The 21,193-nt window shown below is 47.0% G+C and overlaps 2 protein-coding genes across 2 annotated transcripts; both read right to left on the bottom strand.

The window, feature by feature from the left end:
* Window positions 1-14,642: 14,642 nt before the first annotated feature.
* On the bottom strand, window positions 14,643-15,395 carry LOC123074031 (uncharacterized). Its single transcript, XM_044496985.1, has one exon. The coding sequence runs from the start codon at window positions 15,339-15,341 to the stop codon at window positions 14,763-14,765; it is 579 nt and encodes a 192-aa protein (XP_044352920.1). The 5' UTR covers window positions 15,342-15,395; the 3' UTR covers window positions 14,643-14,762.
* Window positions 15,396-17,174: 1,779 nt separating this feature from the next.
* On the bottom strand, window positions 17,175-20,263 carry LOC123077241 (uncharacterized). Its single transcript, XM_044499474.1, has 6 exons — window positions 20,005-20,263; window positions 19,790-19,885; window positions 19,443-19,678; window positions 19,265-19,336; window positions 18,925-19,013; window positions 17,175-18,397 (listed from the first exon to the last, which is right to left on the bottom strand). Exons 2-6 carry the CDS (start codon window positions 19,811-19,813, stop codon window positions 17,850-17,852), a joined length of 969 nt encoding a protein of 322 aa, XP_044355409.1. The 5' UTR covers window positions 19,814-19,885; window positions 20,005-20,263; the 3' UTR covers window positions 17,175-17,849.
* Window positions 20,264-21,193: the final 930 nt, after the last annotated feature.

The raw sequence follows: 21,193 nt of genomic DNA, 5'->3' as shown, positions 1-21,193 counted from the left end.
TTCCTAAAATATTTCTAACTTTGCTAACTGTACTGTGCTAGATTTGCCCTAAAATCTATGCACAAAAACACAGAGAAGGCATTAGGCATTACACAAAAACACAGAGAAGGCATTCATGCCCAAGTGATACAGTGATACAGTGATACAAGTAGATACAGTGATACACAAGCAGAAACTCAGTACTTTTGCTACAATGATACAGTGATACAAGTAGAATATGAAGGCATTAGGCATTACAACAAAAGGAACAGAGAAGGCATTAGGCATTACACAAAAACACAGAGAAGGCATTCATGCCCAAGTGATACAGTGATACAAGTAGATACAGTGATACACAAGCAGAAACTCAGTACTTTTGCTACAATGATACAGTGATACAAGTAGAATATTGCTATGAGTACTTGTCATGGCGAATTTCTGGAGCAATTGCCATGGCAATTTCTGAAAGTTTCTATAACATGGCAAAGTTTCTATAACATGCTTTTTACAAATTGTAGCTACTGTTTTTTAGCAATGCAAGCAACAAACAAACATGGTTATGAGACAGCTTTGCCACAAGACATGAAGACAAATAGGTGATCTCCCTTGGTTTGATCACATGTATGTATATGATGTACAGATGAAGACATCTAATTATGCAAAAGATTAGGTTCAAGTAATCTTCTAAGAAATAATGGAATCAAATATAGCAAGGGCATACACAATACACCATCATGAAAACTGCCCAAAATGGATAAAATAAATTGAACCCATGTAGCAAGATATGATATGGAAGTGTCATAAATCATCCAACTGTTGCCAAGTGATATGTGCTCAATTGTTTCAAAGTCACATTATTCTTCTACCTCTCTTTAGTATGACTTTATAATGACTGATTATTGTACTACAGGATCTACTGAAAAAAGTAAGCATTGTGACATGGTTAGCACTCTTCAAACCCTGACTTACAACTGCAGATTGTATGGTGTTGTTGTACCCTTTCTTCTTGTTGCTGTAGTGGTATTCTTTAAACAAATCTAATGCAGTGTGTTCATCTTTGTATTTTTCTCCCTGAAATGACATATATGCAGCAAGCTTACATATGGAGAAACTCTGCTGTGAGGAGTTCAGGTTACTTGAGCTACCGGCACCGGACGTTCTTGATGACCCGAGAGTAGTACAAACTACAGGGGCCTACAGTGATAAGGATCCAGAAGAAGTGATCGATCAAATTAGATGCTGCAATCTTTCTTTGTGTGCATGTTGCCCAGTAGTTATCCTTGGTAACATGTCTGCTCTAAATCAGCATTTTGTTCGTGTTATACATTTACCATGTTTCCTCTCTGGCTCTAGAACAACAAGCAAGATTGCTAAAATGACAAGCAGCAGTAACATTTTGGCATTAAAAAGCACGTATCATCGCACAAGGAGATCAAATCCTACAGGCAACCTTGAAGAAAAATGAGAAAAATGAGAAGTGAGCTAGATGATGCCACAAGTTTCAGTACTGAACTGCAATTCAGTTCTTCAAAGCAGTATTGTGTGCACGGGGAGGGGGCGGCCGACGGGGGCGACGGGTGCATGGGACAGAGGGGGGAACGGGGGGGTGGAGGAGGCTCACCACGGGAAGGGTCGGAGGAGAGCTCGACGAGGCCGGGGACGGGCAAGAGCAGTGGTTGGGGCGACGAGATGTGGGCGGCCGGACGAAGAAGGCGGCGACGGCGGCGGCTATGCGAGACACCGGCGTCGGGGCGGAGACGAGGAGACGAGGACGACAGGGCGTCGGGGCGTCGGGGCGGAGACGAGGACGACGGGGCAGCGTCGAGGCGGCGGGGCAGCGGCGTCGGGAGAGGAGAGGGGAAGGGGATCGAGGGCGAGGGCGAGGGAGAGAGAGGGGATAGGTTTGGGCCGGGGATAGGCGGGGGCGAGGGCAGAATACTAATGGCGCACCACCCCTCGGTGCGCCATAAGTACATCCACACTAATGGCGCACCTCACCCTGGTGCGCCATTAGTATTGTTTTTTTATTTCTGCTCGAGCCAACAGGTTATCTTCCACCTGACCTGGTCCACACCAAGTTCCCTCTACTAGCTCGACTGGTCAACAGCTAGTTCTCACACCAGGAGGTCCTGGGTTCGATTCCTAGGCTCCACAATTTTTTTTGTGCATTTAAAATGCTGTTTCATATTTATTTGTGTTTAAATATGTTCAAACTTGTTTAAATCATAACAGTAATATTTTTTATAAGACAGTAATAATTTTTTTTAAAAATATCATCAAACAGTAATGCCGGTGGAGCGGGGGAGGGTGCGCGGGGTGCGGGGGGCCGGTGGACCGGGGGGTGCTCGGCGGCGAGGGGGACCGGATCTGGCGAGGTGGGATAGCGATCGAGATGGAGGGGGATCGAGATCGAGTGTCCATGAAATTTAAAAATATTCATGATAGTTCAAAAAGTGCCCATGAAATACAATCGAGAAATGAAGGCTACGATTTAAATACAATCGATCTCTTAGCTAGCTATCTGTTCACAATCTTCTTGCCCTTCTTTTTCGCAAATGGAGTTCTTCTGTGGAACGGACGTCCTTTAGGTAGGGTGGTCCTGCTTCTTCTTGTGGTGTATGCTGGTACTTCATCATCGTCGTCATGTTCGATTCTCGGGTCGCCGTACTTGTCGAAGTCTTGCTCATTGGCTACTCCATCCATTCCGATGATCTTCCTTTTGCCTCTCCTCACGACAACACGACTGGGCTTTGACGGGTCGGTAATGAAGAAGCATTGGTCCACTTGGGAAGCCAGTACCCATGGCTCATTTTTCGCGGTGACGTTTGCGCCTGCGGTCTTGGATTTGGCTTCGGGTATAACCATGGTGGTGAAATACCGGTCTTCTTTTAGGACGCTCTTGGCCCATCTGACACGGAACATCGGGACCTTCTCTCCAGCGTAGCTCAGCTCCCAGATCTCCTCGATCCTTCCGTAGTATCTGTCCTTGTCGTTACCGGTGTAGGATTCCATCGTTACCCCGGAGTTCTGATAACCATCGCTCTTCATGTCCTTGGCCTCGGTGTAGAATGTGTAGCCGTTGATATCGTACGCCTCATAGGTCATCAGGTTGTGCTCGGCGCCCTGTGACAAGGCGAATATGAGTTGTTCTTCCGCGGAAGAATCCTCATGTAAAGGGTACGACAGAAGCTTCTGCTTGAACCAACGCGTGAAACATGAGTTGTGCTCTTTGAGTATATCTCCGTCCGTCCTCTGTTGGCCTCGGTCATTGTACGTCTTCTTAATAAAGGTTTTGTGCTCTACCACCCAAGGATCGACCACGTCTATGTGTTGTAGCGCGACTAGGTTTGCTCTTTCAAAGTCGGCGAGTCGACCCTCGAAGTCGACATGCATTTCGCGGCGACCCTCACGGTGACCCCATCCAGCGAGCCTGCCGAGGTGCCTGTTGACGGGCAGACCAACGGGGTTCTCGATGCCTAGATAATTCGTGCAGTAGGAGATGCACTCTTCGGTCAGAAAGCCCCTGGCTATGCTTCCCTCTGGACGTGACATGTTGCGAACGTATCCTTTGATGACACCATTCATCCTTTCGAACGGCATCATGCTGTGCAGGAACGTCGGCCCGAGTTGGATGATATCGTCCACGATATGGACCAGCAGATGCACCATAACGTCGAAGAATGCGGGCGGGAAGTACATCTCAAGCTCGCATAGTATCACCACGATCTCTTCCTGTAGCCTTCTGAGTTGCCTCACGCCAACAGACTTCCGAGAGATGACGTCGAAAAAGTTGCATAGGCCAAATAGCGTTTCACGGACGTGCGCGTCCATGATCCCACGGATTGCAACTGGAAGTATCTGCGTCATCAGCACGTGACAGTCGTGAGACTTCATCCCGCTGAACTTCAGCTTCGCTAGGTCTAGGTATCTGCTTATCTTCCCCGCGTAACCGTAAGGAAGTTTTACTCCTACGAGGCAGGTGAAAAACTGCTCGATCTCCTCCTGACTTAGAGTGAAGCACGCGGGAGGGTAGTCATTTCCGGTCTTCTTGGCCTTTTTGCCTTTGCGACGACTTTCCGTGTCCTGCTTCGCCTCATCATCATCATCATCATCATATATAGCTTGAAGCTCCTGCCTGATGCCCATTGATTTCAAGTCTGCCCTTGCTTTCGGCCCATCTTTGGTCCTCTCTGGCATGTTGAGCAGGGTACCAAGCAGACTGTCGCACACGTTCTTCGTGATATGCATGACATCAAGGCTGTGAGGCACACGGTGGATCTTCCAGTACGGCAAGTCCCAGAAAACAGACCTCGTTTTCCATACCTTCAGCAGCGGCTCTGGCGCCTTTCGCTTCTTTCCCGGCTCTGGCGCCTTTTGCTTCTTTCCCGGCAGTGGACAGTCTTTCCAATTTTTCAACAGCTCGTCTATTTCCTCGCCGCTCCTCGTACGCGGGCGTCCTCGGGGTTCGGTTTCACCATTGAATAGATCCTTGCGTTTTCTCCACGGGTCATCGTCGCGAAGCCACCTTCGATGTCCCATGAACACGGTTTTCGAAGACCCGGGATCTCTATCTAGCTGGCGATACGTTGTGTCATCCATGCACCTGACGCATCCAGAAAATCCGTGGACCACCTGCCCTGCGAGATATCCGTAACCGAGATAGTCGTGCACCGTCGTGAGCAGCGCGGCTCTCATAGGGAAATATTCTTTCTCTGCGGCGTCCCACGTATTGGCTGGCGTTTTCCACAGCGTGTCTAGCTCCTCTTTCAGCAGCCCCAGATATAGATTGATGTCGTTCCCTGGATTAGCATACTCATGTGAATGTACTTCCTCTTCATGCACAACCAGGGGGGAAGGTTGTACATCCACACAAACACAGGCCAGGTGCTATGTGTGCTTCTCTGGCTGCCAAACGGATTGACTCCATCGGTGCTCGCGCCCAGCACGATGTTCCTTGGATCGTTCCCAAATTCTAGGTCTTCGAAGTTCAACGCTTGCCACTGGCTCGCATCCTTAGGGTGACTCAGCATCTTGTCTTTTTTATCTATCTCCGGATCATTTGCGTCATCTTCTCGCTTCTTCTCCTCCCTATCCGCGTGCCAACGCAGGAGCTTTGCTACCTTAGGGTCCGCAAAATATCGCTGCAGACGAGGAGTGATCGGAAAGTACCACACCACTTTTCGAGGAGCTTTCTTCCTCTTCTTGTATCGAGTGACGCCGCACACCGGACATATGGTAGACTCCGCGTGCTCGTCCCGATAAATAATGCAATTGTTCATGCACACATGGTATTTCACGTGCGGTAAATCCAGAGGACACACGATTTTCTTCGCCTCCTCCAGACAGGTCGGGCGCTTGTTCCCCTTGGGAAGACGTTCATGCCAGAATGACATGTTCTCGTCGAAGCATGCGTCGGTCATTTTGTGTTTTACCTTCATCTCCAGAGCCATGAGCGTTACTTTCAGGCGGGTATCCTCGGGCCTGCATCCTTCATACAATGGAGTAACCGCGTCTAACTCAAGTTGATCCATCTTGGCTTTCTCTCGGGCGGCAGCTCTTGCGTTATCCGTCTGCTTGAGAAGCAGCTCTTGAATATGAGGGTCCTGCACCCAGCCCATCGATGGTCCAGCGTCGTCTGCTCCGCCGGCATCATCATCTTCATGATCATGCCCGTCGTCTGCTCCGGCATCTTCCTCATCATCATGTCCTGCATCTTCTACATGATGACTGTGTACAGCATCACCGTCGTGATCATCTCCTGGGGATTCTTCGTCTTCTCGCCCGCCCGAGCCGCAGTGGTTGTCTTGCTGCCCTTCCTCATTTCTTGCCCGGCCCCCATGGACGACTTCGTAGTCATCTTCATCACCTTGCCACCGATAGCCATCCATGAAACCACGCAAGAGCAGGTGGTCCCGCACCTGCCAGGATTCCGGGTCCGCAATAAGGCTCTTCAGCTTGCATCTTCGACACGGACATCTTATCTCCGTCTCGTTCTTTTCAAGCATCTCGGCCTTCGCGGACCTCAAAAACCTATTCACGATGCCTTCGGTCATCATGCGGACCATGGTCGCCTGCGGGGTAGAGCAAAACGATATTTTAGAACCAAGAAAAAATTTGGCATGACTTTCCCTAAAAATAGGACCAAAAAGAATGCTTAATGCCAAAATTCTCGCCGAAACGGAAATGAATCAACATTCCGGCAAAATATTGGCAACTATCGCATTTCAAATACCGGTACACCTCCAAACACAAACACATATGCAACACCACAAACATATGCAACACCACGAACATACATAGATCTAGCTAGGCCATAAAAAGTGCATGTGCACATTGTTGTAGGGAGAACAACATAAATATAGCTTCCCCCCTTACTTACCTATCAAAACAAGGTAATTTAACCACTTAAATTGAATGAATCTATGGTGGAAATGAGGTGAAAAAGAGGAGGCACCCGAGACAAGGAGGAGGTGGAGAGAATGAAGTGGGGAGAAAGTGAGTGTGGGTAGGAGAGGCTGTCCAAAATATCTTGTTGCTGCCCACTTACTAATGGCGCACCAACTCTAGATGCGCCATTAGTAATCCAGGTTACTAATGGCGCACCTCCTGGTGGTGCGCCATTAGTATGTTTGTACAGGCGCACTAGTAAAAAAAAACTTTTTATACTAATGGCGCACCCTGGGCCAGGTGCGCCATTACTAGTTACAACTAGTAATGGCGCATCGTGGGCAGGATGCGCCATTAGTATGTTTGGACAGCCGCACTAGTTAAAAAAAATTGATACTAATGGCGCACCCCGGTCCAGGTGCGCCATTAGTAGTTTCAACTACTAATGGCGCACTGTCTCTGGATGCGCCATTAGTATGTTTGGACAGGCGCACTAGTTTAAAAAAAATTGATACTAATGGCGCACCCTGGGACAGGTGCGCCATTAGTAGTTTGAACTACTAATGGCGCACTGTCTCTGGATGCGCCATTAGTATGTTTGGACAGGCGCACTAGTTAAAAAAAATTGATACTAATGGCGCACCCTAGGCCAGGTGCGCCATTAGTAGTTTCAACTACTAATGGCGCACTGTGTCTGGATGCGCCATTAGTATGTTTGGACAGACGCACTAGTTAAAAAAAATTGATACTAATGGCGCACCCTGGGCCAGGTGCGCCATTAGTAGTTTCATCTCTAATGGCGTATCAGAAGGTGGTGCGCCATTAGTATATACTAATGGCGCACGGCTTGTCTGGTGCGCCATTAGTGTCAATCCCATCTATAGCCCTTTTTCTAGTAGTGATGGGTGGAGTAATAGTAGTAGATGCGGGCAGGATTTGGTCTACTTGTCTCGGACGTGATGCATATATACATGATCATTGCCTTGGATATCGTCATAACTATGCGTCTTTCTATAAATTGCCTAATAATAATTTGTTTACCCATCATATGCTTTTTGTTCGAGAGAGAAGCCTCTAGTGAAAACTATGGCCGGGTCTACCTTTATCATATATAAAATCCAAAAATACCTTGTTGCAATTTATTTACCATTATTTTTGTGTTTTATTTTATCTATTTATCACTACGAGATTCTATCCTTGCAATTAACCGCCGAGGGGATTGACAATCCCCCTGTTTGCGTTGTGTGCAAGTATTTGCTTTTGTGTGTGTAGGGTGCAAGTATTTGCTTTTGGGTGCAAGTATTTGTTTTTCACGTGGTTCTCCTATTGGATTGATAACCTTGGTTCTTAACTGAGGGAAATACTTATCTCTACTGTACTGCTTCATCCTCTCCTCTTCGAGGAAATCCTAATGCATCTCACAAGTAGCACTATGGAGCTAGAGAAAATTTCATGTTTGTTTCCTTAGTGTTGATTACTTATCAAAGTTCTTTTTGAGGGTCCAGGAAGACATCACAAAACACCCCGTCGGGATGCGATACGGCTTCTTGCCAAAGCACCCCCTTGGCCGGATGTTGTGCTTTCGGATGTCAGCCTGGTATTTGGACTTACTCGTCTACCCGGTGATCTCAGGTTGTGTTAGTTGTTTCGAGTAGGAGTCCCCGGTTCTGACGGTTCACGTCATGTAGCATATTGTGTGGTCGACCTTTCTATTGATCCAGTTGTTGGGTTGCCCTAGTCAGCAAAAGAAGGATATGGGCAACGATCATCGTTGTCTGTCATTGGTATACATACAGGGCAAATACAGACGCAATACAGAGATTTATGCTTCAAATAGTTTACATAACTTATCTGATGCAGCTGGGCTCTACGCCAATGTCGTAATGTGTCGTACCGTACTGGTGTGTGGTCAGTTTCATTGTCTATCGTTGGTATATATAGAGGGCATATACAAATGCAATACGATCATATTCACCTATAGGCTTTTCCTGATAAACATTCTTCAAATGGTTCGCCTAATGCACCGATGGTTGTAGTTAGTCTCTTCAAATAGTTCACTTAAATTACATGTTATGTTTCACATAGTTTGCTTATAACTTGCGGGCTGCAGTTGGTTTTTGCGCCAATTGACGCAATGGGTCATGTATTGATATAGACGACCAAATATTGTCTGACTGGCAAGGGCGATTAGGCCACTGCGAGACCGAAAGGACTACCTGGACCTAAGAATGGGTGGTTGAGCCATAGTTGCTCAAAAAAGCGTGTTCCCGGGAGCTTGAACAGAGCTTGATGACGTGACGAGCACAAAAGGATGGGCCGAGTCAGGTAATCCCAACTTACATCGCTCGAGTAGTAGCACGACGGGGGAACTAACCTCCAATGCTACCTCCTATGTGACGCCCCCGATTCAATCGTACACTAATCATGCACGCAAACGTGTACGATCAAGATCAGGGACTCACGGGAAGATATCACAACACAACTCTAAAAACATAAATAAGTCATACAAGCATCATAATACAAGCCAGGGGCCTCGAGGGCTTGAATACAAGTGCTCGATCATAGACGAGCGGAAGCAACAATATCTGAGTACAGACATAAGTTAAACAAGGTGCCATAAGATGGCTAGCACAAACTGGGATACAGATCGAAAGAGACGCAGGCCTCCTGCCTGGGATCCTCCTAAACTACTCATGGTCGTCGTCAGCGGCCTGCACATAGTAGTAGGCACCTCCGATGTAGTAGGAGTCGTCGTCGACGGTGGCGTCAAGCTCCTGGGCTCCAGCATCTGGTTGCGACAACCAGGTAGAATGGAAAGGAGGGAAAAAGGGAGAAAAGCAACCATGAGTACTCATCCAAAATACTCGCAAGTAAGGATCTACACTACATATGCATGGGTATCTGTGTAAAGGGGCAATATCGATGGACTGAACTGCAGAATGCCAGAATAAGAGGGGGATAGCTAGTCCTGTCGAAGACTACGCTTCTGGCAGCCTCCATCTGGCAACATGTAGAAGAGAGTAGATGGTATTCATCAAGTAGCGTCGTATAGCATAATCCTACCCGGCGATCCCCTCCTCGTCGCCGTGTGAGAGAGCGATCACCGGGTTATATCTGGCACTTGGAAGGGTGTGTTTTATTAAGTATCCGGTTCTAGTTGTCATAAGGTCAAGGTACAACTCCGGGTCGCCTGTTACCGTGGACACAGCTATTCGAATAGATCAACTTCCCTGCAGGGGTAAACCACATTAACCGACACACTCGATCCCCTTTGGCCGGACACACTTTCCTGGGTCATGCCCGGCCTCGAAAGATCAACACGTCGCAGCCCCACCTAGGCACAACAGAGAGGTCAGCACGCCGGTCTAAATCCTATGCGCGCAGGGGTCTGGGCCCATCGCCCATTGCACACATGCACGTTGCGTGGTCGGCCGGAAGTAGACCTAGCCTCCCTAATACAAGAGCAGGCGTTCCAGTCCAATCCGGCGCGCGCCGCTCAGTCACTGACGTCACGAAGGCTTCGGCTAATACCACGATGCTGGTTGCCCATATCTTGTCCCACGTGGCGGTTAGTGCGTATAAGGTCAATGACCCAACTCAGATCAAATACCAAGATCTCGTTAAGCGTGTTATTATGAAGTAACCGCAGACGCCGACCAGGGCCAGGCCCACCTCTCACCTAGGTGGCCACAACCTGCTCTGTCGCTCCGCCACAAAGTAACAGTCGGGGCCGTCGGGAACCTAGGCCCACCTCTACCGGGATGGAGCCACCTGTCCTTCCAGCCCCCTCATCGAAACCACTTGCGGGTATCTACGAGCCGACCCGACTTTAGTCACCACATGTATCGTGTATAATATGTATGTAAGTATATACCCGTGATCACCTCCCGAGTGATCACGGCCCGATAGTATAGCATGGCAGACGGACAAGAATGTAGGGCCACTAATGAAGTACTAGCAACCTATACTAAGCATGTAGGATTGCAGGTAAAGGTATCAGCAATTGTAGCAACAATGACAGGCTATGCAGCAGAATAGGATTAAACCGAAAGCAGTAACATTCTACACTACTCTAATGCAAGCAGTAGAGAAGGAATAGGCGATATCTGGTGATCAAGGGGGGGCTTGCCTGGAAGCTCTGTTGCACAGGAAGAAGGGTCGTCGGTGATGTAGTCGTACACACGGACATCAGCAGCGGTCTCGGAGTCTACCGAAAAGAGGTAACGGAGGGGGAACACAATAAATAACAGAGCAATCAAATGTAACACAAAGCAAGACGTGGCACTACGTTGTGCTAGGGGTGACCCAACGTAGGGATAGGTGATACCGGTGAAGGGGGGAAACATTCGGGAAAGTATTCCCGGTGTTTGGCATATTCGGACAGACGAACCAGAGGGGGAAGGTTGCATGTTCGCTATGCTAGGGACGTGTGGCGGACGAACGGGCTGCGTATCCGGATTCATCTCGTCGTTCTGAGCAACTTTCATGTACAAAGTATTTTCATCCGAGTTACGGATTATTTTCTATGATTTTCTAAAGTTTTAAAGTTTTTCTAAAATTCCTGAATTTATTATTAATTCGAAATTAAAAACAGAATTTGCTAAGCGTACCCAAAAGTAAACCCACCGAGAGACTGACTAGTGGTCCAGAGGGCCAAGTTGACCAAGTCAACAGCTCGGTCAACAGTCAACTGGTTTGACTGTTGACTGGTCAAATAAGGCAGGTGGGGCCTAGTTGTCATACTTTGTGGTTTTCTAACCGTGCTTAGTTAATTCCTAATTTATGGGTTATTAGAGGGTGGCCCACGTGTCAGTGTACATCTATTGAAAATATTTTAGTTAAGCAGTTTAACTAAACACAAACTAAAAAATAACTTAACAGGGGGCTAATCCCCAATCATTATGGGCCGGCCCGATCTAGCAGGGACACAGCCGACCTGGGGGCCTGCCTGCTCGAGGCAAGGGCCGGCCACGATAGCAGAAGCGGCAATGGCTACAGCGGCAACTACGGCGAGCAGCAGGGGGAGCGCGGGCGCGGGCCAGGCGAGGCCAGGGCGGCTGGGTCGCAGCCGGCAGCGGTGCGCGAGCACGGCGCGCGACGTGAGCAGCAGGGAAGAGGAGGCAGCAACATCGGCAGCTAGCAAGGGTAGCGGAGCAGAGAGCAGCGACAGCGCATAGCAGCAGCAGTAGCAAGCTGAGCAGCTGTAGCGGCACAGCAGGAGCATCAACGTCAAGTAGAAGCAGCGCAGCAGCAATGACAGTAGCAGGGCGCGGCACGGGCGCGCGGGCTGGGCGGGTGGCACGGTGGAGAGCCACGGAGGGCGTAGCCAGGAGCAGCAGCAGCAGTACGCGGGCGTGCGCGGACGCTGAGCTCCATCGGGCATGGCGGACGGAGCTCACGGGGTGACCACTACGGGCACGGATCGAAGGGGGAAAGAAGGGGAATCGGGGGAGGGGCTCACATCGAACCTGTAGGTGAGCAAAGCGGGCTTGGGGAGGCTCCAGTGAGGCCGAATCGAAGACGGCGAGCGGCGGGGCGGAGGTTGAAGATGACCTCGATCCGATCGAAGCAGAGGCACTCGGCTCGCGTCCTTCAGCGTAGAGGAAGCAGCGGAGGCGGGAGAAGCTCCTGGCACAGTCCTAGGCGACGGGGAGAGCAGTGACCACGGGATCGACGAGGGCCATGGCGATGGGGGCGTTCGGGTGTGTGTGCGGGGAGGAGGATCTGGGGAGAGAGTGGGAGAGTGGGGTTGCTAGGGTTTGCGAGGCCGCGGGGGATGCCTTGAAGGTGTCGGGGAGGTCAGGGATGGCGCCACGCACGACCTGGCACGGCCATGGCCGGCGGATGGCCGCCACGCCCTCCATTGTCCTCTGTAGCATGAGGAGGGGATGGAGCAAGGTGGGCTAGGCCGGCCAGTTTGCTAGTTGGGCCATAGTGCCTAGTAGAATAGACCTTTAAAAAAAATCTATTTTATTTATTTCCTTTTTTTATTCATTTTTTCTTTTCTGTTTTCATTTTAGTTACACATTAATTTTAGTTCAGTAAAATATAACAATAGCCCCTAAAATAATGTTCCAGAATAACCCACTGTCATAAAAAGTTTTACCCCGAATTAAAATAGTTTAGCAATTTATAAAATACCAAAGGCATTTATATAATTGTTTTTGCTACGGTTTAAATTATTTTAGAGTATTTAAACATTTTATAAAAATGTGGTTTCTCCGCCATAATTACCTATGCATTATTTGACTCACTCCGAACATTTTAGTTTTAATATTTGAAAACTTTTATTGATTGCCTTTAATTAAAATTTGAATTTGAATCATTTTGAACTAACGCGAGTTTATTAATAGAAATCGAGGTGACGTGACATCATTAGTAGAGGATTACTGTAGCTTAATTATCCGGGCGTCACATCCTAAAGGTTGTTCTTTGATAAAAATAAATCCCTAAAGAAAGCAATCATCAATGATCGTTGTCAAGGCAAATAAAATGCATAGTGGATATAATTATTTGCAAACAGTTGAGGAAAAATCCTTTAAATAGTTTGCTTCATTTTTTGTCCGCTTTTCGCCTATGCAACAATTGGCACATCGAGTCATCTATTAAAAACAAACTTCCAAAGAAAGCTATGGACGATGAAAGTAATTGTTTGGTCCGTGCGCCAATTGGCGCAACGGATAACGAAAGGAGACGATAGAGAAAATAAGTTTGTGTTCCAGTTATAACTCAAATATCCTACTCGCCAACCTTATCAAGTGTGATCCCCATCACGTCCCGGTTGTCTACCCGGACCAATTAGCTGTGCACGGACATGCCTTGGTCGTCTGTTTGAAAGAGCGCGTGCCCGAGAGCAACCACACGACACACGTTTGCTGGGCCTATAGACCATGAGGCGTTCAGAAGCCGGGTAAGCATGCCAAATAAGCTAGCAAGCCAAGATCCATGGTGACAAGAGACTGGGTGCGAAAGAGCACCTCTACATGAGATCGAGGACAACAGTTGAAAGCATCGAATGGGTGTTGTCCGAGTAGGGCTTGCAATGGCCAGGGTTCGGGAAGGCTACAGGCCTCTGCATCCGAATGGAGGCAATGGGTGGTAGCACCGCGCAACGTGCTCATCAGGCCCTCCGCTTAGAAAAGAAGCACACAATCCCTCCGAGACGGTAGGACACCGGGAAGGCAAGTTATGAGTGGGATCAACGAGCATGTGAAGTATATACGCTAGTCGGCCAGGCGGCAGGGGTAAAAGGTCGGGAGAGATGGCAGAACACGTCATCCGATCAACCATAGTGGTCCAACGCCGGCCAACATGACATGATCCTTCCACCCACAAGGGTCTCAATGTCTAGCCAGCGCTCAAAAACCACACCCAGATCCAAGAACACGTCTTCCGTTCAAGGGGACACATCGGCGAGAAGTCATGACACCGTACAAAAACTTGCCTAATAGAACACAAGCAACAGAAGCCCATCGTTCACATTGCCTTTCTATCATGTTGTCGTTGAGGCAAATAGAAACTCAGTATGAACATAATCATTTGCAAAAAATTGAGGGAAAAATCATTTAAATAGTTCGTTTTACTTTCGGACTGTGTCGACAAGTTGGTCTCTGCGCCAATTGATGCAATAGATCATCTAGTTATACATAAATGATAGTAGTGCATAAATGTTTGTTCTAGTACAAGTGGCGTGATGCTAGCACGTGTATTTTGGTGTCGTGCAACAATTTTTTATTGAGCCAGAGGAGAGTACGTATTCCATTTTTATAGTATGGTGCCGTGCAATACATGATTTTCCAATACAAAATCTAGAAACTTAGGAGCCTTCTTTTTCACAGATGGAACAAGGCACGGGGATTTCTTGGCTCATCATGCTATTGCTCTAGGTTTACATGCTTTCATACTCTCTCATCTTCCGTTGCTATATATCTGTTACCTTTTACTATTTACCTCCGTTACATCACCCTAGGTTGTTTTATCGCAAAGAATTCTATCTTAATGGAACTACAATCCAAGTGTGATAAGGAAATCATCGTTTTATCCTTAGTGGCAACAATACAATACATGCCCGTTCCCTTTCTGTCATTGAGATGGATCACCGCAAGATTGAACCTACTACTCTACACCAATCACTCTGAAGAACTACCCGTCCCCTGTCCACGGACGGATACGGGAGAATTTTTGCGGGTTGCCGTTGGAATGCCCTAACACTATGACACATCAGCAGCCTCGAATTTGAGGGAGCTTATAGTAACTTGATAGATAGATTAGCCAGACCTGGCACCAAATCATGGATCCAACTCTGACAATACATCACACATGTAAAACTATGTAGCGGTGTACCCAATGTTTATTTTACTGTTTGCTCTTTGGCGTACGTACTGCCTCTTCATCTATCACACTACACCTATCAGAGTAGCAAGATGGTACGCCAGCACTGCTTTGTCCTGGTCAGCCAACACCATGGGGTACAACGGTGTGTTCACCTGAGTCAGCGCCGACAGCCGATTCATACAACTAACTATGCTATTTAGCGCATGGTTGTACTCGTAGCTGAGGTGCGTGAAGCGGCAGCTGGGTAGCATCTCGTTGGCGACGCGGGTGATGGATCTGCCCGCTAGCGCGTAGTCCTTCATGCACCCCTCGTAGGCGTGCCTCTCCTGTCCGGAGAGCGATGTGTTATGGCTGAGCTGGTTCCTCGCGGCGATCCGCGTGACTTCAAAAGATTCCACGGCGAACCATGCAGCAAGGGTCACGTACCCGGTTTGGTCCTCCTTGTGCGACACGGACATGTCGATGCCGCCCCAGATCATGATGCGGACGCAGAGATCTTGTTGTGGCTTCGACAACCACATCATGCTACAAGCAAAAGACGCCTCCATGTGCTGCCCCCCGGGGATACAGTCCGAGCTTGCGGCCGCCATGCGAAGGGGTGCCAGGACGAGGAGGAGGAGAACGATATTTGACATAGTCATAGAGAGTGCGTGCTTCTCTCTCTCTCTCTCTCTCTCTCTCTCTCTCTCTCTCTCTCTCTCTCTCTCTTCGTGGGGAGATATCTCTTTACGTGTGCAAGTATATATACACATCGTTGGCACTATTTGTAGCATTAGTTGATTTGATTTAATGAATAATGTGGTATTAAAACATTAAGATTCTGTATATTTTGCATTAATTTTCAATATATTCTACATAAATCTCTAAGCTGGAAAAAGGGAGTTGGTAGCTTCCCTTCCACAGTTTTTTTCCGCCTCACCTATCACCATATATTTCCTCTGGTTTATTTTCGCATCACCACCCACCACCCTCCCTCCCATTAAAAACCAAATCCCATTAAATAGGGAGATCTTGTTTCGTGCTTGCTTTGGTAAGTTCTGATTCAATTCAATCACGTATATAATAAGTAATTAAGAATTCAGATATCGCACCATATATGTGAGATCACCTCCCTAAAAGACAGACATAAGATTTTTTTTGATAACCTTTCAAAACAAAATCTGATTTTCCTCAATAACAAATCGCTAATCCGGTGCACATATTAAATGACAATCATAACTTTCCTAATATAACAATAAATAACATATTTTTTTCTTATCCGGTGGAGGAGTTCAAGATGGGTGTATGCATCCGTGTGCCCTTGCGTAGGGGCGTTGTATGCGACACCATGAAGGACGCCGTTGTCGGGCCTGGCCCTGGCTCAATGCTCGAGAATGGCAGGACATGGAGCACGGCGTCGAGGACGGCTGCGGAGGCAGGCAGGCCGTCGGGCCACCACGTATAGACATTCATGAATGCGGTCATATTATATTTTTGTCAGTTATACATAGAGCCAGACATGCTACATTCTCAAATCAAATGTGTCCATCTAAATGTCAAGAAATTCCTTAAGAAAATTTGTTCTACAATACTCGGCAGGCCTTGAAGAAATGAATCCACTACAAAAGTGGCTTTGCCACAAAGACTTAGTCAAACAATACAAGAGACGCTTCTAAAATAAAATTTTAGGTTAGGCTTTTAGAATAAGCTGGGAGGGGCAGCTTATTTCTACAGCCAACCATAAGCCCCAAAAGAACCGGTCCTAATTCTAAGACTTGTAATTTAGCAGCTATGAAGAGAAAAGCACCGCCAAACACCATAAAAGATGATTTCCTTTTTTAAGAATGTTGCTTTGAGTTCTCAAAGTAAAATGTGAGATGATTAGCAGCTAAGATCTATTTTGATCAACTTACTACATGTTTTTATCTTATTAGCAATCATAGAGGTAAATTTAAGCTAGTACAATTTTTTGTTTTAAGAAAAAGTTAATACAAATTTAATGGCGTTTGCATGACGCGAACCCACGCCCAAATCCTGCAGCACCTGGAAGCTCATATGGAAGAGCTTGGCTACGCCAGGAGTGAAGTTCTTCCGTTGGCTCACCGGTTTGGATCTCTGTTGGATGAAGGCAGAGCACTTCCACTTTTAGATAGAGAAAAAAATTAAAGGAGAATGAATGAAAAAAGACAACCAAGTTGATGCGCAAAGGGCTTGCCTCCGCGACGCTTGGAAGCACCGAAATGACTGCATGTGCAACTGTAGAATCAAAAATGAGGCCAGGCTATGGGCTAGGGCTGGGGCCACCGGGCGTAGAGCTGTTCTACTGACGACCTGGGATTTGCATTAGTCTGTGTTCCCTGCTTGTAACTTATGTAATTAGAACTTATACTATGGGAACGGAGGGAGTACATCTTAGGAGGAATATATAACCTAAACTCTATTTTCAATGTGTTTTTTCTGGAAAAAGAACGAATTTCATGCACCACCTATAAAACTTTGTGGGAACCAAGCCTTTCAAAACCAAACCAAGATAGTAAGATACACGAAAGTGTAGTATATAAGCTAAGGCCCTGTCGAATGCTAGATGCTTAGGGTGGTGCTTAGAAAAATAAACCGGGATTTTCTGAAGCACCGATGCTTATTTCTACAGGAGAGACGCATAGTTAAGCGTCTATCTTATACAAATAAGCACCGGTGCTTAAGAAAAGCCTGGTTTATTTCTCTAAGCACCTCCCCTAAGCATCTTTCATTATACAAGGCCTAAGCACGATACAGCAGGTTGGAGAGCCAAAAACACTCACTAGACTGGGGTAGGCGCTAACAACAACATTTTTTCTGTTGGCTAGCAACCAACACTACTACGTACTTACTAGCACAATTCTAACAGGGAACAGCCACTTTGGATTCAGCCTTCTCGCCGCGTGCCCTCAGGTTTTTCTTCGACTCAACTCCAGTCAAGGGAGGCAAAAGGTTACGGTGCATTGTCTGTTGTCTCACACCGGCTGAGTTCAACAGCCAATCCTTTCATCTGCTTCTAACATGCATCACAAGTGGCACTCCATAAGAGCAGGCTGGCACAGCGAGGGCTTCCAGCTCCATCGCACGGGGCACGGCAGTCAAGGCAGCCCCAGCCCATGCATTCTCGGAATTTCATTCATCTCCAGCTCTTCTTACTTGGGTTTTCGTGCTGCGCCATTGGGTATTTCAACGCCAGGGAGCCGCAATGCATGTGCAAACATCCTTTTAGCCGCTCCAGTCTGTTCTTTCTTCAGCGTCTCGGCGCTAACAGTAGGTGTAGGACGGCTTCGAGTAGATGGGTTCCGATACGGACCACCATCAGGTGAGCTTGAGTTGTGTTTAACTGCTTCTTTACTCGTCGGACTAGTTCGTCCATTTACCAGTTCCTTCCCTTTGACCAAGGCAGCTCTCTCTGTTGGATCTTCAACTCTCTTACCAAGTGCATGTGCGATCATCCGTTGAGCAACAGCAGGAACATGCCTAGATTTTGCTGCTGATGTGTCGTTTCCCTTGGCTTCATGCGAAGAGAAGATTCGCTCACGTGCAGCCCGATAAGCAGCTTCCCTCTCTTTGAGTGATGCTGCTGAAGGTGGCACCGACTGCTGCAAAGGCTTCGAAACTGGTGTATCAGTTTTCAGATGCAAGCTTTCAAGAGAAATAGCGTTTTGGACATCTTCTGGCTCATGAGTTTTCTGAAGATCTGTTAGAAGATAGTATCAATTAGCAATTACTGCAAGCTAGTGTTTTAAACAGGCATGCATGAGGTCTGCCTAATTACTTAATGAAGGAAAACAAGTTATGTACAGCTAGTGGCCAGCAGAAGGGCTGACCCAAAAATAGCTAAATGCAGGTTACAAGCTACACTGTGCAAGAGCTGAAAAATAAACTGGAACTGCTAGAAGCTTTGCATTGCTCAGTCCTACCCTCGAATATCTTCACAAATTTCAGACGCAGTAAGCATAAACTTATAAAACAGAGGATTGCATGAGATGAGATCATATTCATACATGTAGGAAAATTCTTTTTGCTAATGATGCGTTTAGAGTTTCTGAAGGTAACACTACGAATAGATTTGACTATTTGACCATAGCAAAGGACTGGCCACTCTTTACTTCCTAAGTAAAGCCCGCTTTTCTTCTCAGGAAGTAGCCTCAAACTATTTGTTTCAAACAAGCTTCTGCCTGGTCATTACATGATAGAACAATAAACACATGAAGAATGACTCACCTGTCTCATTTCTCGCTAGCATAAGAGAGGCTGAAGGGCCATCACTGTCGTCATAATTCCATAACACATCGCTGACAAGGACAGGAGGGCTGCAAACAAATAACATAACTAAATTCAAAACAGGGCAAACATAATAACAGCTCTGAAATTTAGCCAACCACCGATGTGTGGCGAGTTAAATGTGTAGCAGTGAAAAAGAGAACATTGGCACTGGTAGTGAGACACCCTGCTTGGAACACACTAGTATTTTGGTATGGTGTAGACATGTACGACGTTACTGAATCGAGCCAAACAAGAATGGTTTCAAGAAGGGAGCTCGTGAGCACATTCGGCGACATACATGGCTGTTTCAGGGCAGCGCTGGAGAACCAAATGCCGATCCTCGCCCTCGCCAACAGATTCATGAGCAAACCTAGCAGCGACACAAAAGCAGATAAAATTAGCAAGGGAGCGCTTGCTGCAGTGACTTTAGCATGTCAGCACAGATGGGATGAATGCAATAGGGAGATTTTTTATACCCATAAATGTCGGCGAGACGATGCAAAAGGAGGCGGTTGTATGAGCTGGTGGGCTGGAGCTCTATGGTATTCCCAGCTGGCCCGTGACGCGCTCCGGTCGCGGCGCGGTCATGTTCCTCCTCGTCGTCGTCATCGTGGTACCGTTGCTGCAGGAGAGTGACAAGAGCCTCCTCGATGGAGAGGACGAGGTGCTTGCTGTAGAGGTTGTCCTTGATGAGCGAGGCCAGCTCCTCAATCTGCTCCACCAGAAGCAAAGAAAAAAAAGCAGGTAGGTAAGGATACTCTATCACACACAGCAGGTAGAAACATAATTAGATTTCTCTGCGCAACTTGTGTAAATAGGATACCATGGCGAATTGGGTGTTGTCCATCTCGCCAATGGGATCAGCTCAGCTTGGCTCCGCTCAGATGGATCTCGCGCTGCGCTGAGGCAGAAGAAGCACCTACTCGAATCGAATCGAATTATGAACTGAGCGGAGGATGAGACCAACAAAGGAACCGCCTGGCGAATCGAATCGAATCAATCAATCGGTGGAGCAAGCTAGGGTTCCTCTATCCTTACCAAGAAGCAAGCTTGAAGTGGCCGCTGGTCCTGGCAGCCTGGGTTCTCGGCTGTGTCCCGTCGTCCCCGCCGGCGCCGAAGAAGAGGGGGGAGGAATTGCGGGGAGGAATCGCGGGGAGGAGGAGGAAGAAGCAGCGGCGGCAGCAGCAGCAGTTGAGAATTTGGGAGGAGTCTTCAGAGACAGGATTGAAACCGGGAGGAGGGGAGAGCCAGGCAGAGCCGCAGAGGATACCTATCTTCCTACCCGACCGTCAGATGAACAATGTACGGGCACGATGTGCACCGGATTTATTTAGTTTGTACCCCGTATGTTACATGAACTCAACTTTTGAAACCTGGCCAAAATTGCGAGTTTTCATGAAAAGAATCAGCAAAAATAGAAGTAAGGGATACAGACTAGATAGTACTCCTACTACATTAACAATGTAAACTGTTCCTCAAGAAAAAAAAACATTGTAAACTGTTGTGAAAAAATAAATGATCCGTTATATGTGGAAAACCCGCAAAAGTGGATCTCCACACTGTTTATATTGCTCTATATGAGTTTGTTTCGTACTTCCTCCGGCCGAAAAAGTTTGTCCCTCTAGAGTATTTCCCCTCGCTCATAAATGATCACACTGCTTTACCAAAAGTTTTTAGGATAGGTTTCCACCAATCCTTCATGTGCGGTGTGCGTCAACTATTCTAAATTATCTAAAACATTTGTTTAATTTAAACCTAACTACATTTTCTTACCAAGTTCCAAAAGTATGAGTTCATATGTATCCATGTTCTGAGTATGATTTCCCTACAAGAGCATGTTTAGTGTTGAAATACATCGGCAACAATTTCTCTCAACGGCTTAGGGTTTTCGTGTGAACCAGACGATGTGTGGAGCTAAATATTTGGATGCTCATGTTACAAAATTTGAAGTCCCAATTTTGTGTAGAAATGTACTGCTATTTATTTTGCATATGTTTTTAGAAAAAAAAATCATATGTACATGGCACTAAAATGGCTTGACATGATGGGTCTAGCCAGTCCCAGCTGCTTAGACACTGATGATATAAATAAAGCACATAGAAATTAGGAGAAGTTTCCACAAGAAGAAAAACACACATAAAACAAATTATTATTATTATTATTTGCTCAAAGGATAACGCGCTCCAGTCGCAGGGTTGCTTTGACTACGCATTGACCAGGGTCCGCT

The sequence above is a fragment of the Triticum aestivum genome, chromosome 3D (assembly GCF_018294505.1).
Source record: "Triticum aestivum cultivar Chinese Spring chromosome 3D, IWGSC CS RefSeq v2.1, whole genome shotgun sequence".
In the NCBI taxonomy this organism is placed as follows: Eukaryota; Viridiplantae; Streptophyta; class Magnoliopsida; order Poales; family Poaceae; genus Triticum; species Triticum aestivum.
Note: the sequence above shows the minus strand (reverse complement) of the source record. Positions and strands in the feature narration are given on the sequence as shown.